General features: G+C 36.2%; 1 protein-coding gene across 3 annotated transcripts in view; it reads left to right on the top strand.

Annotated features, from left to right (window-relative positions):
- LOC121875168 (cell division cycle protein 27 homolog) overlaps window positions 1–15,137 on the top strand; it is a 107,807-nt gene that overhangs the window by 58,271 nt on the left and 34,399 nt on the right. For all 3 annotated transcript variants that reach the window (XM_042379605.1, XM_042379604.1, XM_042379607.1), the window contains exons 8-11: window positions 6,260–6,371; window positions 6,664–6,777; window positions 7,879–8,006; window positions 10,167–10,284. In XM_042379605.1, the coding sequence (XP_042235539.1) occupies window positions 6,260–6,371; window positions 6,664–6,777; window positions 7,879–8,006; window positions 10,167–10,284 (472 nt within the window). The remainder of the gene's footprint in view (window positions 1–6,259; window positions 6,372–6,663; window positions 6,778–7,878; window positions 8,007–10,166; window positions 10,285–15,137) is intronic.

Below are 15,137 nucleotides of genomic sequence, written 5' to 3'. Positions count from 1 at the left end.
TGCAATTGGGGTTGCAATTTCAAATTCTGTGTCACTCCTAAGAAATAACAAAGTCTCTGGTGCACTCTAAGATTACGAGAAAACGGACGACTCAGGCGTCCTGAAGTGAGAGAAAACGGACTCCTATGACGGGGCACTCAAATAAAGAGACATGACTACATGTTTTGTGGACTACCCACTGTACAGTATCCTTTTCATCACTTTGTAATAAACCTCGTCATGCCTATGTGTTTCTGATAATTACCATAACATTATATATTTATATATTTAGCGGTTGTACAAACACAAGGCCTCACACATGCCACTCAGACTGACAGACTTGACAAGTTTTGCCAACCATAAAGACAGTTGAAGCTTTAAACATCACTCACAATGGATCTTGAATATTCCAACTAATCAGACATACCTAAGTTGCCTCAACAATTGCAACCCCAGTTGCAATATCAAATTCTGTGTCACTACTAAGAAATAACAGTCTCTGGTGCACTCTAAGATTAAGAGAAAACGGATGACTCAGGCGTGCTGAAGTGAGAGAAAACGGACTCCTATGACGGGGCACTCAAATAAACATACACATAGCTGTATAATGCAATATTAACCCCTAAATCGGTTAATTCGGACAATCGGCTAAAATGGACACCCTTCCCCCCCTATTAGTCCGTTTTAACGAGGGTCGACTGTATTGACGTATATTCATCACTATTTGCAGTCTTTATCCTTTTATATATAATTTCACACTTACACAGCTTATCCCCATATAACAATAAAAACTTACCATTTTTTTGGATGATAGCTGATAGAAAGTATTATATGACGGTCGGCAATCGCTGGGCTCAGGCGTCAGACATCATCTGCAACTTTGCATATTGTGGTTGAGCTTTTGCTGAAAGATGGCAGCACAACCCAGGGCCAGTGTTGCATTCAAACTCTTGGAACAAAATCGATTTAAGGACGTAATAACAAAAATATTTGACACTGGACTACAGTTTCTTTTCACGGTGTAGCACAATAATTTAAAATCGACTACATTTGCTTTGTGCAGTGACAGGGCTAATTAGTCTTGTACTCAGGATCTTTACTGTATATACCGTATTTTTCGACTTCAAAGACATACTTTTTATGACAAAAATATACCTCGAAGATTACCATGCGTCTTCCAGGACACTAGTCGATAAGTTGTAGCAGAGGTTTTAGAAATCAGCCCCTTACAAAGACTGTTCCTCATTACAGTACTTAACAATTACAAGTATTCTCTATACAGTACTACAAAACTATTGATTTAACTAATATTGTTGATATATTGCAAAAAAAATAAAAATAAACCCTTGCTGCTGTGTGGTTTGTTTACTAATGGCAGTGGTGCGGCAGCGCCATCTATTGAGGAATTGCTGAAGGTTGTCTGCTGGTCTCAAATGCAGGAATGTTTGTTTCTTTATATGTAAGCTCTCATATTTGGATACCCATTTACAGTAGGCTCTCATATTTGGATACCCATTTAGACTGTGAAACCCCACAAAATTAAAATCTTCCAAATTTAAATACACCTTCGTCATCCAAGTAAAAACACACACACAACAACATTGGTTGTCCTTATGTTTTCAACTTTACCACCACTGGTGGGTAGAATTTTTTTTTTATTCAGAAACATTAATTAAAATATATATGAACAGTAAATAAGTGTTGCTTTCATATTCTTATGTAGAGTAATGACGGTATGTTTACACTTATGGTCACTTACATATGCCATCTCACTTCTTTCTTAACCATTAATAGTTAGCTACTTATATTGTTCCATTTATTAACATTAAGTAACATGACTTAAAACAACCATATTAAATTTTTTACATTAATTTTACAACAGCTACAACCAGGGTCTTATTTTCTTCAGTTTTATATGTAGAACCAGTCAGTCACTGGTTTTGTAAACAACGAAAACAATGCCGTCTCGTCTCCTCGTGTGTTTTAATATTCTGTGTATTATTAATGAATTATATTGTTCATTTTGCACACATAATCATTAATTAAATAAAAAATAAATTAAGTAATAAACAATAATGAATCTGTTGTACATAAGAGAAATGACGCTGTTTAGTTAATGTTTACAAAACAAGTGACTGACTGGTTCTACATATAAAACAAGAAATAAGACCCTGGTTGTAGCTGTAGTAAAATTAATGTAAAAAATTTAATATGGTTGTTTTAAGTCATGTTATTTAATGTTAATAAATGGAACAATATAAGTAGCTAACTATTAATGGTTAAGAAAAAAGTGAGATGGCATATGTAAGTGACCATAAGTGTAAACATATCGTAATTCTCTACATAAGAATATGAAAGCAACACTTATTTACTGTTCATATATACAGTATTACCCCGCCTAACGCGGTTTCACTTAACGCGTTTTATCATATACGCGGTGCCTCGCCAGAGCTGAACTTTCACTTAACACGGATTTTTTCCACATATACGCGGTGAGTGTCCGGCTCGAGACGCTATTTTTAGATTTGCCCCACCCGCCACCCTGCCTGACTGCCTGTTTTAGCTCATAAAATTCATACAAATTACCCGGCCAGAATATAATTTACATTGCTGGAATTCTTATAATTTGGTGATCATTTTGAATATAAACATCATATATTTTGCATTAGACATACAAATTTTAGATAAAAAATTTTCTCAGAGTAACTATGTTATCTTTTGTGCAAAATATATGACATTTATATTCAAAATATTCCTGGTCTTACAAGGAATCCAGCAATGTCAATTATATTATCCTAACTTTAGTTTGAGGTATTATTTATTAAAATTTAGTGGTTATCCCACACATCTCCTTGGGACGGTTGGTGGGGGGTGGGGGGGAGGGAGGGACCGACCGACCATCTGTTACCCCGTGAAGAATTATTTTTTTTTTTATTAACTGAAGATATTTGTTTTAGCTCATAAAATTCATACAAATTACCCGGTCTGAATATAATTTACATTGCTGGAATTCTTATAATTTGATGATCATTTTGAATATAAACATCATATATTTTGCATTAGACATACAAATTTTAGATAAAAATTTTTCTCAAATTAACTATGTTATCTTTTGTGCAAAATATATGACATTTATATTCAAAATATTCCTGGTCTTACAAGGAATCCAGCAATGTCAATTATATTATCCTAACTTTAATCTGAGGTATTATTTAATACTAAATGTTAAAAACTCTGGAAGGGAGGATTGGTGGGGGGTGGGGGGGAGGGTTGGGACTGACCGCGCGGTTGGAAGAGGGGGGGAGGCAAGGTGGGGTACTTTGATTGACAGATAGTGTCGTGAAGATTATTTTTTTTTTTATTAACTGAAGATATTTGTTTTAGCTCATAAAATTCATACAAATTACCCGGTCAGAATATAATTTACATTGCTGGAATTCTTATAATTTGGTGATCATTTTGAATATAAACATCATATATTTTGCATTAAACATACAAATTTTAGATAAAAATTTTTCTCTAGGTAACTATGTTATCTTTTGTGCAAAATATATGACATTTATATTCAAAATATTCCTGGTCTTACAAGGAATCCAGCAATGTCAATTGTATTATCCTAACTTTAGTTTGAGGTATTATTTATTAAAATTTAGTGGTTTTCCCCCAAAAATTTCTCTGAGAGGGAAGAGCCGGCAGTGTAGTGTGAGAGGGGGAGGGAGTTGAGTCCATTATTTGAATGGACATTAACTTGGCGACTGTATTTCTCTATTTCTCTTAAGTATTAATTGTGTGCATGTACCATCATAAAATTAAGATGTTATTTTTACTACAACATAGGTATGTGCCTTCAAAAAGTGGAGTTTGGGGGTCGGGCCGGTTTCTATTGGAATTAATCCCATATGTTCTGTTGTTCACTTAACGCGGATTTCACTTAACGCGGATTTCACTTAACGTGGGACCCTCTGGGTTCAATTGACCGCGTTAAGTGGGGTACATCTGTATTTTAATTAATGTTTCAGAATTAAAAAAAAATTCTACCCACCAGTGGTGGTAAAGTTGAAAACATAAGGACAACCAATGTTGTTGTGTGTGTGTTTTTACTTGGATGACGAAGTTGTATTTAAGTTTGGAAGATATTGGAAGCATAATGTATTGTTTAATGGTAGACCCTGCTGCTATGTGACCAAGTCCCAGGTTGATGATCTGACTTTCTGCAGGGTCTCAATTGTTTCTCTTGCTTTGACAACACAACATACATACAGGTATATTGTTTCTCACTCTTGATATTTTTTTTTCATTTTTGTATATTATTATTATTATTTTTATTATTATTATTATTATTATTATTATTATTATTATTATTACATTTTCGCCCCCTAGGCCCCAATGTGGGTCAGTGACCTGTGCCCAGGTGGGCTAAAACCTGTAATTTTTTTTTTTTTTTTTTAGAATTTCATTTCCAAAATCAGGGTGCGTCTTCCACGATGCAGCGTCTTCCAAGCCGAAAAATACGGTATATATAAAAAACAAAACATCTTTACGATACAGGCAGGCGAGGCATGAATGGAGCTTTTGTCAGCCAGGAATGGAATTTTCCACCCTACTTAGGAAAGCTTTCCCAAGAGTCTAAACTGTGTATATCACACGTTGGGACTTGAAAATACGTAATTTGACAAAATTTTGGTACGACTGAGGCAGGTCGTAAGTCGAGTAGGTCGTAAGTCGGGGAGCTGTACTCACCAGCAGATGATGTTGTCTTGAGTCTACAGTAGGCATACACTGTTCACTCTGCTGAATGTACAATAAAGTATACAGTAAACCCGTCATTTGCGGGTTTGCGATTCACGGTTTCGACTATTCGTTGTAAGCAGATGGTTGCTAGCTTGCGAGCCTCTCCCGCAGCGTAATGAGTCGCCCCCACACACCTGCATTGTCTCTTCTGCCTTGTTTGCTCTCAACTATTGCCTGCAATGCAGTATCTCTTGTGTTGTGGTCAAAACTTTAGTGTCAGTGCTAGTGGAGTGAAACGTAAAAGGCAGAAGTCAGTTATGACCCTGACAAAGAAAGTTGAATTATTAGATAAGTTGAAAGAGGGGATGAGTGCTGCTGTGGCTGGTATAGGTATACAGTTGTGCACTAAAGTAGTACAAGTTGCTATTCATGGTTTTGCCTATTCGCGCCATTTCTTGGAACCTAACCCCCATGAACAACAAGGGTTTACTGTACATAACTCTTATCACTTTTTACATCTTACATTTGGGATAGAGATTGGATGGGGAATTGGTGGTCTCACGTTACTGACCTGTCCTGAAGATGTCTTGAATAAAGATGAAAGCTAAGATGTTTTCCATTTCCTGTACATGTGTACCCTGATAACCGATGCAATTGGGGACTGGAAAAGGTTGTTGGTTAGTGATTCAATGGTTATCGAAACAATTGATCCCATAAGAACATTGATCATTTATCTGAAATTTAGTAAGTTCCATTTTTCCTGTTAGTTATGGAGATATTGATAAAGCATTTGATGTTCAAACATTTTACCAATCCTTCACTTTCTGTTCTCACAGTATTTGTATAACACCAGAAAGACCCAGATCCACTCTACCTCATACATCTTTCACTTTACTATTTCCTGATTTCTGTATTTCTTATTGTGTGCAGCTTGTTGATCCCACATACAGCATTGTTCTCAGGCATATGATTTGTCACTTCTATTTTCCTTATTATTCCTGTATCTTGAGTTCAGGTTTCACACTTATTTGATCAAGTCGGTTCAGTGATTCCACTCCACATCCCCCATCATTGTCTCCATTGATAGAGTTCAGCCTCATACATATGTCAGTGCATGTATTCTGATTAAATTCACTTCTCATTCTCCATTACCTGATACATCCAGTCTCAGTTATGTCACACTCCACTACTTCTATTCAGTCCACATTCAAATTAACAATTATCTCTCTCCTTTCTCTACTATTTTACTTATTTTCACATTTTTAATTTTTATTTTAATTCATCTTCTTTATTGGTTTTCTTTAAGTACAAATGCTTCCAAACTCTTTCACAAATATTTGTTACTTTTCCTAATAACTCAGTGGCTAGAACGGTGATTGTCACTTGCAAACAACCTGAGTCACCTTCCAATTATATCCAGTAATGTATCATTATTCACCAAACCTAGACCTGGCTTTCACTGCTTTTTATTTGTATGCATATTTTAGTTTGGTAGACTAGGAACAAGGAATGTTGAAATATTGTGTCGTGACATCATATAATTTACTAGATTCTTCAGTGATGTAAGAGAGAGAGAACCACATCGCCTCCATTTGATGGAGTACTACAGCACAGCTCTCTGGCATTTACAAAAGGAAGTTCAGCTATCAGCTTTAGCACAGGTAAATAATAATGAAATGGAGACATTGTTGCTGTCTGTATAAAAATATACTGTATCCTTGAAATATTCATTAGAGAAAGTTCACTGTCTATCTAAGAGTGTAAACAATATCTATAAAGATAGTGTCCAACCATACCATTAAGCATATATAAGCCTGGAGATATATGGTAGGGTTTTCCTAATAATTCTTAATGGTTAGATCTCTCTAGGTCGCTTGCTTATTCCCTCTGTCATAAAACATTATTTCTATTAATCCTTTTTTTTTTTTTTTTTTATAATTTCTCTTTCAACAGGATTTAGTTGAAGAAGATCGAGAGTGTCCTCAGGCATGGTGTGCTACAGGCAACTGTTTTTCTCTTCAAAAAGAACATGAGGCAGCCATCAGATTCTTTTCTAGAGCAATCCAGGTATACACAATGATGAATATTGTAGAGCAGGTGCCAGGGAATAAGGATTGTGTGAATGACTAATAATGATTTAAGTTTCCAGTGAGGTGTGAGACATTACTAGTTATCATTGCATAGTGAAGGAAGGGATTACGAAGTAAGTAATATCTCTTAGCCGGAACTCTCCGATAGCAGGAATAGAAATTTTCTCGGAAAATCATTCACAACTCCAGAATTTTCCAGAAAATTACAGCTTTGGGAATGATTTTCCAAGGAGCACATTTTCCGGAAAATTCTGACAAAGTTTTCCCGATTCCAAGAAAATTCCGGGGATGGGGGAGTTTTTTCTGTGTTTGAGATGAAAATCGGGCACATTTATGGAAATTCCAAGACAATTTTTCCGGTACCTGGAAAATTCCGTGGATTAGGAATGTTTTTTCGAGTCGGAGAGATGATGTAATGGGCAATTTCTGGAACTTCCGAGAACTTTTTTCCATTACCCGGAAAATTCCGGTGATGGGGATTTTTTTTTCCTGCTTTGAGAGAGTCGCCTCATAACCCGGAAATCTCTCATTGCTGGAGTGCTCTGTACCAATTGGTCCAATCACTATATAGGGAGGTCTAAAGTTGATAAAGCCTTATTGAATTAAAGGACACACACATTAAAATTTAATGGCCTTGATTTATTGCAGTCAAACAATAGAGAGATTAATAGCCTGAATATCAATCAGTCACTGCAAAGAATATGAAGCCTGCTCACCATGACTAGGCAGAGGCTGAGGTAAGGCTAAAGAAACAGTCTGTGTCCTGGATCTCCTTCACTGTCACTCTGGTTTGTGTCCTGAAGAAAATTTAATTTGAATTACTGAATGTATTTAACTATTTAAATACACTATTATCAGTATTGTCAAGATTTTTATTTATTTTTATTTTTTTGTCTCATTTCATTTTGATAGTGTAATCTTCTTATATAATTAATCTGGCTTAGTCAGGAAACTTCACCTGATGAGACACTTCCACCTTCTGTACCTGACCTGTTACAGTTGTTAATCAGAATCAGGGAAATATTTGGTCAAATTTCTTGAAGGAAATTGGGATTAATCTCTGTCCTTGTTCTTTCAGGTTGACCCAAACTTTGCCTATGCGTACACTTTACTAGGTCATGAACACATCGCAACAGAAGAACTAGACAATGCACTGAGCTGCTACCGGAGTGCTGTGAGAATAGATCCTCGACACTATAATGCCTGGTAAGTTCTGTCATCAATAATTACATGTTAGATTTTGATTATCATCATATACAGTAAGTCCTCACTTAACGTCGGCCCGCTTAATGTTGTTTCGGTACTACGTTGCTAAACTTTAAGAGACCAAAAATTCGTTTAACGTCCCGGTGACTCGGTACAACGTCGTTTGAGTCGTCACAGACTGCTTTGTACCTTTTTCATAATATGTATTTTTGATGGTGTGTGCATGTAAATGAGTAAAAATAAATGAAGAAAGTTGCCATATCTACTGAAAAATAAGTTGAAAAACATGTACAGTACAGTACTTAAATGAACTTAAGAGGCTAGAATTTGTATCTCTTGTGCAAAATTTATGTCTAAATTCATATTATTCTCTGTCTTGCAAGGATTCCAGCAATGCAATTTATATTCTGCTAACTAGTCTGTGCCATTTTATAAGATAAAAAATTTAAGCCTAAGCCACCTTCAATCTTGCCAGAAGTGTGGAGTGGGAGGTGATGTATTATGACAGCTGGTGTCAGCCCGCCGGTCAACCAAGGTCACCTAATGGTATTTATTTATCTGTCATGTAGAGGAGTTTTAAGTTTTTCTCTTATAAAATCTCAATGAATGTAATATAATAATGCATACAAGCACCTCACCAAGCATCACACAAGGAGTTTTAATTTATGTACAGTTGAGTCTGGATATACGCGGTGTTGGTTTACGCCAGAATTTAAATTCTTGATTTACGCGGTAAATTTGGTCATTTACTCGGGAAGCGGCGCGGGCAGGGTGCGCACAAGGTCGCCCAGTCATCTAAACATTACCGAGTTCTTCACCCGCCACCTACCACAGCCGGTCCAAGTCAGTGGTAGTGATAGTGAGGATATGGACTTTGAGGGGTTTGACAAAGAGGCCCTGCAAGCCTATGTGGTGGATAGTGATACAATTGATTCAAGTAATACAGGTGATACAGGTGAGGGCCAATAATTTGCCCTCTGCCTCGGAACCAACCTCCCATCCTCGTGTGCCCAGCCATCTTTTTTACTAGCGTAAGTGTTAAAAAACCTAATATTATTGATATTTCTCTTAAATATTAATTGTGTGTGCATACCATCATAAAATTAATATGTTATTTTGACTACAAGGTACATATTGTGTCGGAAAAAATGGAATTTGGGGGTCGGCCCAGTCTCTATTTCAATTTATACCATATGTTCTGTTATTTCATTTACTCGTTTCTCGTTTTACGCGGTACTCAGCAGGTCCAATTGACCGCGTAAATGAAGAGCCAACTGTATATGTAATGTATTTCATGGGGCAAAGGGAGGCTCAGGAACGTAACTCCCATATTTTATCTATTTCTTACAGGAAAATTTATCCGCTTAACGTTGTTTCGTATAACCTCGCATTTTCAGGAATGTAACCCCTTACGTTAAGCGAGGACTTACTGTACGTGTACTGTCCCTTGAGTAGAGAAGGTTTACTCTTGTTCAATCTTCTCTGAGTATTTCTTAATGATCGTTTCCAGGTTACTGAGTAGAAACAAGTAATCAAGTGGATAGACAGGTAGATTAAGCCATTCTATAATGTGCAGTCAACCAAAGATCAAGCGACCCTAACCTGGGTCTCGTACTCGCAATTTTATGTGGCAATACAGTACTTGGTAAAGTAAGGCTTTATGTAATGGTGATTGTGATTGGCGAATCTATTTTAGGCTGTATCACTGTCAGGATAAATATTAAACAAACCATAGGTAGACTTTTTATAATAATTATTATAAAAAGTCTACCTTTGGTTATTTAATATTTATCCTTACAGTGATACAGTCTAAAATAGATTTGTGGATAGGGAAAAATTTTATCCCAATGGGTGAGTGAGTAGGTTACCATCTCAGAGCTGTACACAACCCCTCACTTCTAGTCCAAGGATCAAGCATGCTAATATCTTGTCCATAAAATACTTTTACATATAACAGCTTAACAAGGCTGTTGTGCTCTCTCTCTAAACTATATCAAGATGACATATGCTAAGAATTGTTGCTAAAATATTTGCATATGATACCTACCTTTATTATTATTATTATTATTATTATTATTATAATTATTACTCACTGTGAAGATCCATCCACCAGAGAAAACTAACCAGTGAAGGGGTTCATTAGCAGTATGTTTCACACAGGTATGGCATTGGTCTGGTGCTATTCAAGCAAGAGAGGTTTGCTCAAGCTGAGTCTCACTTTAAGAAGGCCCTCAGTATCCACCCACACAGTTCTGTTCTCATGTGCCATGTGGCTGTGGTAAGTTAACATTATTTATTTCAGTAATATTACATTACAAGTATCCCTCGAGATACGAAAATTTACTTACAGGTATATGAATTTCTTAAATTGACTCGACTATTTTGGGTTATGAAAGCTTTTCCTGCTTATACAAAATGAGTTCCAGCAAAAATTCAAATCACGTGCCCCCTGGAGTTAGCTAGGGCGGCCACATCCCCATTAGTACTCCCCCTACCAGGCTGAGATAGGAGTTATATTATGGTTATTTTTCAACTTGTAATTTGGGGTAAATAAATGTAACTTTTTTTTCCCCATTTACATGCACACACAATTCTATAATTCTAAATGCAGAATGTGCATGCATGCATATATATATATATATATATATATATATATATATATATATATATATATATATATATATATATATATATATATATATATATATATATATATATATATATATATATATATATATATATGATATATAGTTCTCAAGCGCCAGGTGAATTACACGAAAGCGCTTGGGAACTTCGTGTTTTCTTCTTTCCTTGTGGTTATCAGCATGTACCTAGATCACGCGCACCCACAGTGATTTACTTGCACATATATATATATATATATATATATATATATATATATATATATATATATATATATATATATATATATATATATATATATATATATATATATATATATATATATATATATATATATATATATATATATATGTATACAGTGGGGTATGCTATAACGAATCTAATTGGTTCTAGAACCTTGTTCGTTATAGCATTCGTTCGTTATAGGATTCGTTCGTTCCAGGCCCCCAAATACAACCACTTAACACTGAAAAATATAATATAAAATTGTAAAAATTGTAAAAAGTGCATACATATGCATCTAAACCCCTGAAATAAAGAATATCATTAAAACTTGTAATAAAAATCAATAAATTAGGGAAAAAAAAATTTAAATAATGTTCGTTGTAGGAGTTTCGTTCGTTATAGCATTCTCAATTTTATAGGTAAAACCGTTTGTTATAGGAATATTCGTAGTAGGAACCGTTCGTTATAGCATACCCCACTGTATGTATATGTATGTATGTATATGTATATATATATATATATATATATATATATATATATATATATATATATATATATATATATATATATATATATATATATATATATATATATATATATATATATATATATATATATATATATACACACACTAGACCCCGACTTACGACGGGGTTAGGGACCCAAATCCAGGTCGTAAGTCCGACATGGTCGTAAGTCCGACATAGATAAAAAAAAAAATTTTTTTTTAATAAAAAATCTACAATGAAATACAGTACAGTAAAAGTAATGAATAATGATGAATGGATACAGTACAGTGAAAGTAATAAATAATAAGGAATGGATACAGTGTGACTGAGCACTTAACCTTTAATGTAGTCAGCTGAATGCACATGGGGCCCCCATAATTTTCTAATTATACATGGAGACTACATTAACTGGAAACGTTTCGGTATAGAAAATGCGTGTGTCATTTAAAAAAAAAAATTTATTTTTTATTTTATTTATTTTTTTTTATCTATATCTGAGGCGGTCGTAAGTCCCGACGGTCGTAAGTCCACGTAGTCGTAAGTCGGGGTGTAGGTATATATATATATATATATATATATATATATATATATATATATATATATATATATATATATATATATATATATATATATATATATATATATATATATACACATACACACACACACCCCTCGGTTAACGAGCACAATCCGTTCCAGAAGGTTGTTCGTTAACCGAAACCATTGTTTCAATGGGTTTTGGGTAATTGGTTCCAGCTCACCGAAAATTTCCTAAATTCAACAAAAATGGTAGAAAAGTTCACTTACTTTGAGGTGTGTATGTAGAAGGCTCCTGGATGATGATGATGATGTGCATTTGAAGTGGGAGGTGGAGGAGGAGAAGGGAGAAGAGAAGGAAGTGGAGGTGGAGGAGAAGCATTTTACTGCTTCTTGGAAGGTGAGTCACCTTCCATGAAAATGTCAGGAACCTCTGGACTGACAGATTCTCCACCATGAACATCCTCTCTCCTTCTTGAAGTGGAAGGCTGAGGGATAGCATCTTGTTCCCTCTGCCTTTTACTGAAGAAAGTGTCAATTGTGGTCTGTGGGGCATCTGTCCTCCTCACCATTAACTTATGTTTAAAGAAGGAGACCACTGAGTCCTCAACATGACACTTCTGGGTGCTTTGAAGCCAGTTCCCTGAACTTCTCCCAGTAGTAAATCACATCTTTCAACTGTTTAGCTGACATATGGTCATCACTTTCAATTTCCTCCTCACCACTGTCAGCCTCTACCTGTAACATCTCATCCAGTTGCTTCAAGTCATCAGGAGTAAGTTCCTCCTCATGAGACATCACAAGCTCTTCCACATCCTCCTCCTCCACTTCAAGGCCCAATGACTGGCTAATGGACACAATCTCCTGGTCCAACTCTGTTTCTTCCTCAAATCCCTCAAAATCATGGACTACTGATGGCCACAGTGCTTTCCATAAAGAATTGAGGGATATAGTGGAGACTTCTTGCCATGATGACACAATCAATTTTACAGGCCTCTGAAGATGTCTTGAATAAAGACGAAAGCTAAGGTGCTCCGTTGTTTCCATTTTCCCGTGTGATTTTATCAAGATACATACATACACGCACACACACACACACACACACACACACACACAATAGAACCTCGATAAATTGGACTAATTGGGGCAGAGTATAACAAGGTTATTAAAAGAATATTACATCAAGAATGAAAAAAAAATGTGAAACAGAACTCTCTAGGTCGAAAATCAGACATGCAAGTCTGGTTGTCAATGAGATGATTTACTGTAAAGTGTTATATGTAAGTAACCAAAGATAAAAAAAAGAACAAATAAATGTAGGAGTATATTGTACTGTATGTGGAAGACGAATGTTTATCTGGGAGCAGCTGGCAGAGGGGTGGGTGGCTCCCTCTCCCTTTCTCCCACAAGATTCCTGAAACACTTATTTATGCAATTCCACCACAGTTCTCATATAACTTAGGTTCATTTGGTGCCAGATTGATAAAATATTATCCTAAAAGAATCAACTTTCCTGAAAAAAGAATCCCTCACAGAACATGAGTCATTTCATACTCATTTGTTTACCAAGAGCAAACAGCTGGTTGGCTTACCACTATGCCTGTCTTCAACACTTAGTAAATTAGTACAGTACATTTGTGTATTTATCACCACTTAATAAATACGATTGTAGTGTATTTATAACCACTTAATAAATACTATTGTATTGCAACTGAGGCACCATTTTTCCTTACTTAATGATCTGGAACAAATAATTAAACACACTACACGCGTTCCAGATTGACGCGATCAACTTGCTAACATTCTTGATCTTTGTTTTACCTCTAACCCCTCACACTATTCATACTCAATTTCTTGACCCTTCGGGTCTTCTAATCACAATCTTATTTCTATTAAATCAAACTGGGCATGACCACCTCCCCCACCCTGCTCTGAATGCCAACTATAGCACTATGGGAGGGCAAACTGGCAATCCTTGCGAGAATTTTTTTCCGACTCCTTGGGATGAATGTTACTTTTCCATTCGGGACGCCTCAGTATGTGCTGACAGCATTGCTGGGGTTATACTCGGTGGTATGAGTGCATTTATCCCATCTTCTGTCAAAACTTTCACTTTACAATCATTGTTTGATCGCTCCTGTTCTCTTGCATGTAGGGAGAGAGATAAGGCTTATCAAGTTATAAAACTACCTCCTCCTCCTATTACCCACTCCTCTTTCATTACTTCTAGGAATTGTTTTAAGGCTATTCTTCGTAGGGCCAAATGGAATTTTATAAAAAGAAAGACCACTGTCCTGACTAACTCTTCCACTAGTAAATCCTTCTGGTCTTTAACCAAAAACATCTGTAATAACTTTTGCAATCCCTCTTTTCCTCCTCTCTTCCAACCTGATAACTCTGTAGCCAACTCTCCCCCTGACAAAGCCAATCTCATTGACACCTTATTCTCCTCTAACTCCACCTTAGATGTTTCCAACTCTATCCCTCCTACTCCTCCTTCTGAACCTATGCACTTTCCTATTATTGCCACTCGTAGGGTTGCTGGTGTGTTATCCAGGTTGGATGTGAGTAAGGCGCTTGGACCAGATGGAATACCCCCTCGTGTTCTGAGGGAGTGTGCTGAAATTCTGGCCCCTGTACTTGCTCGCCTCTTTCGCCTTTGCCTCATAAACCAAACTTTTTCTTGGAAGTATGCCACAGTTCAGCCCATTCCGAAGAAGGATGACCATTCTCATCCCTCTAACTATAGCCCCATTGCCCTAACTTCATCCTTCTCTTAAGATTTTCGAAATTATCTTAAACTCGCATTTTCTCCATCAACCTGAACGCCTTTCTCTTGTGTCGAATCACCAGTTTGGCTTTTGACAGGCGAGATCTTCTGGTGATCTGCTTTCCTATTACACCCATCTTTGGTCATCCTCTCTTAGGGGTTATGGGGAAATTTTCGTCGTGGCCCTCGACATCTCCAAAGCATTTGACGGTATGGCACAAGTCTTTTCTTTCTAAACTTCCCTCTTATGGTTTCTCTCCCCCACTTTGTTCTCTAATTTCTAGCTTCCTTGAGAACGATCCATCGCAATTGTTGTCGAGGGATCGATCTCTTGCTCTTTCTCTACCAATAGTGGTGTCCCACAGGGTTCTGTTCTTTCACCTACTCTTCTTTCTTTTTATCAATGATATACTTCACAATTCACACTACGACTAATTCTAACCATTC

Source organism: Homarus americanus, unplaced genomic scaffold, assembly GCF_018991925.1.
Source record: "Homarus americanus isolate GMGI-L3 unplaced genomic scaffold, GMGI_Hamer_2.0 scaffold36970, whole genome shotgun sequence".
NCBI lineage: Eukaryota > Metazoa > Arthropoda > Malacostraca > Decapoda > Nephropidae > Homarus > Homarus americanus.
Note: the sequence above shows the minus strand (reverse complement) of the source record. Positions and strands in the feature narration are given on the sequence as shown.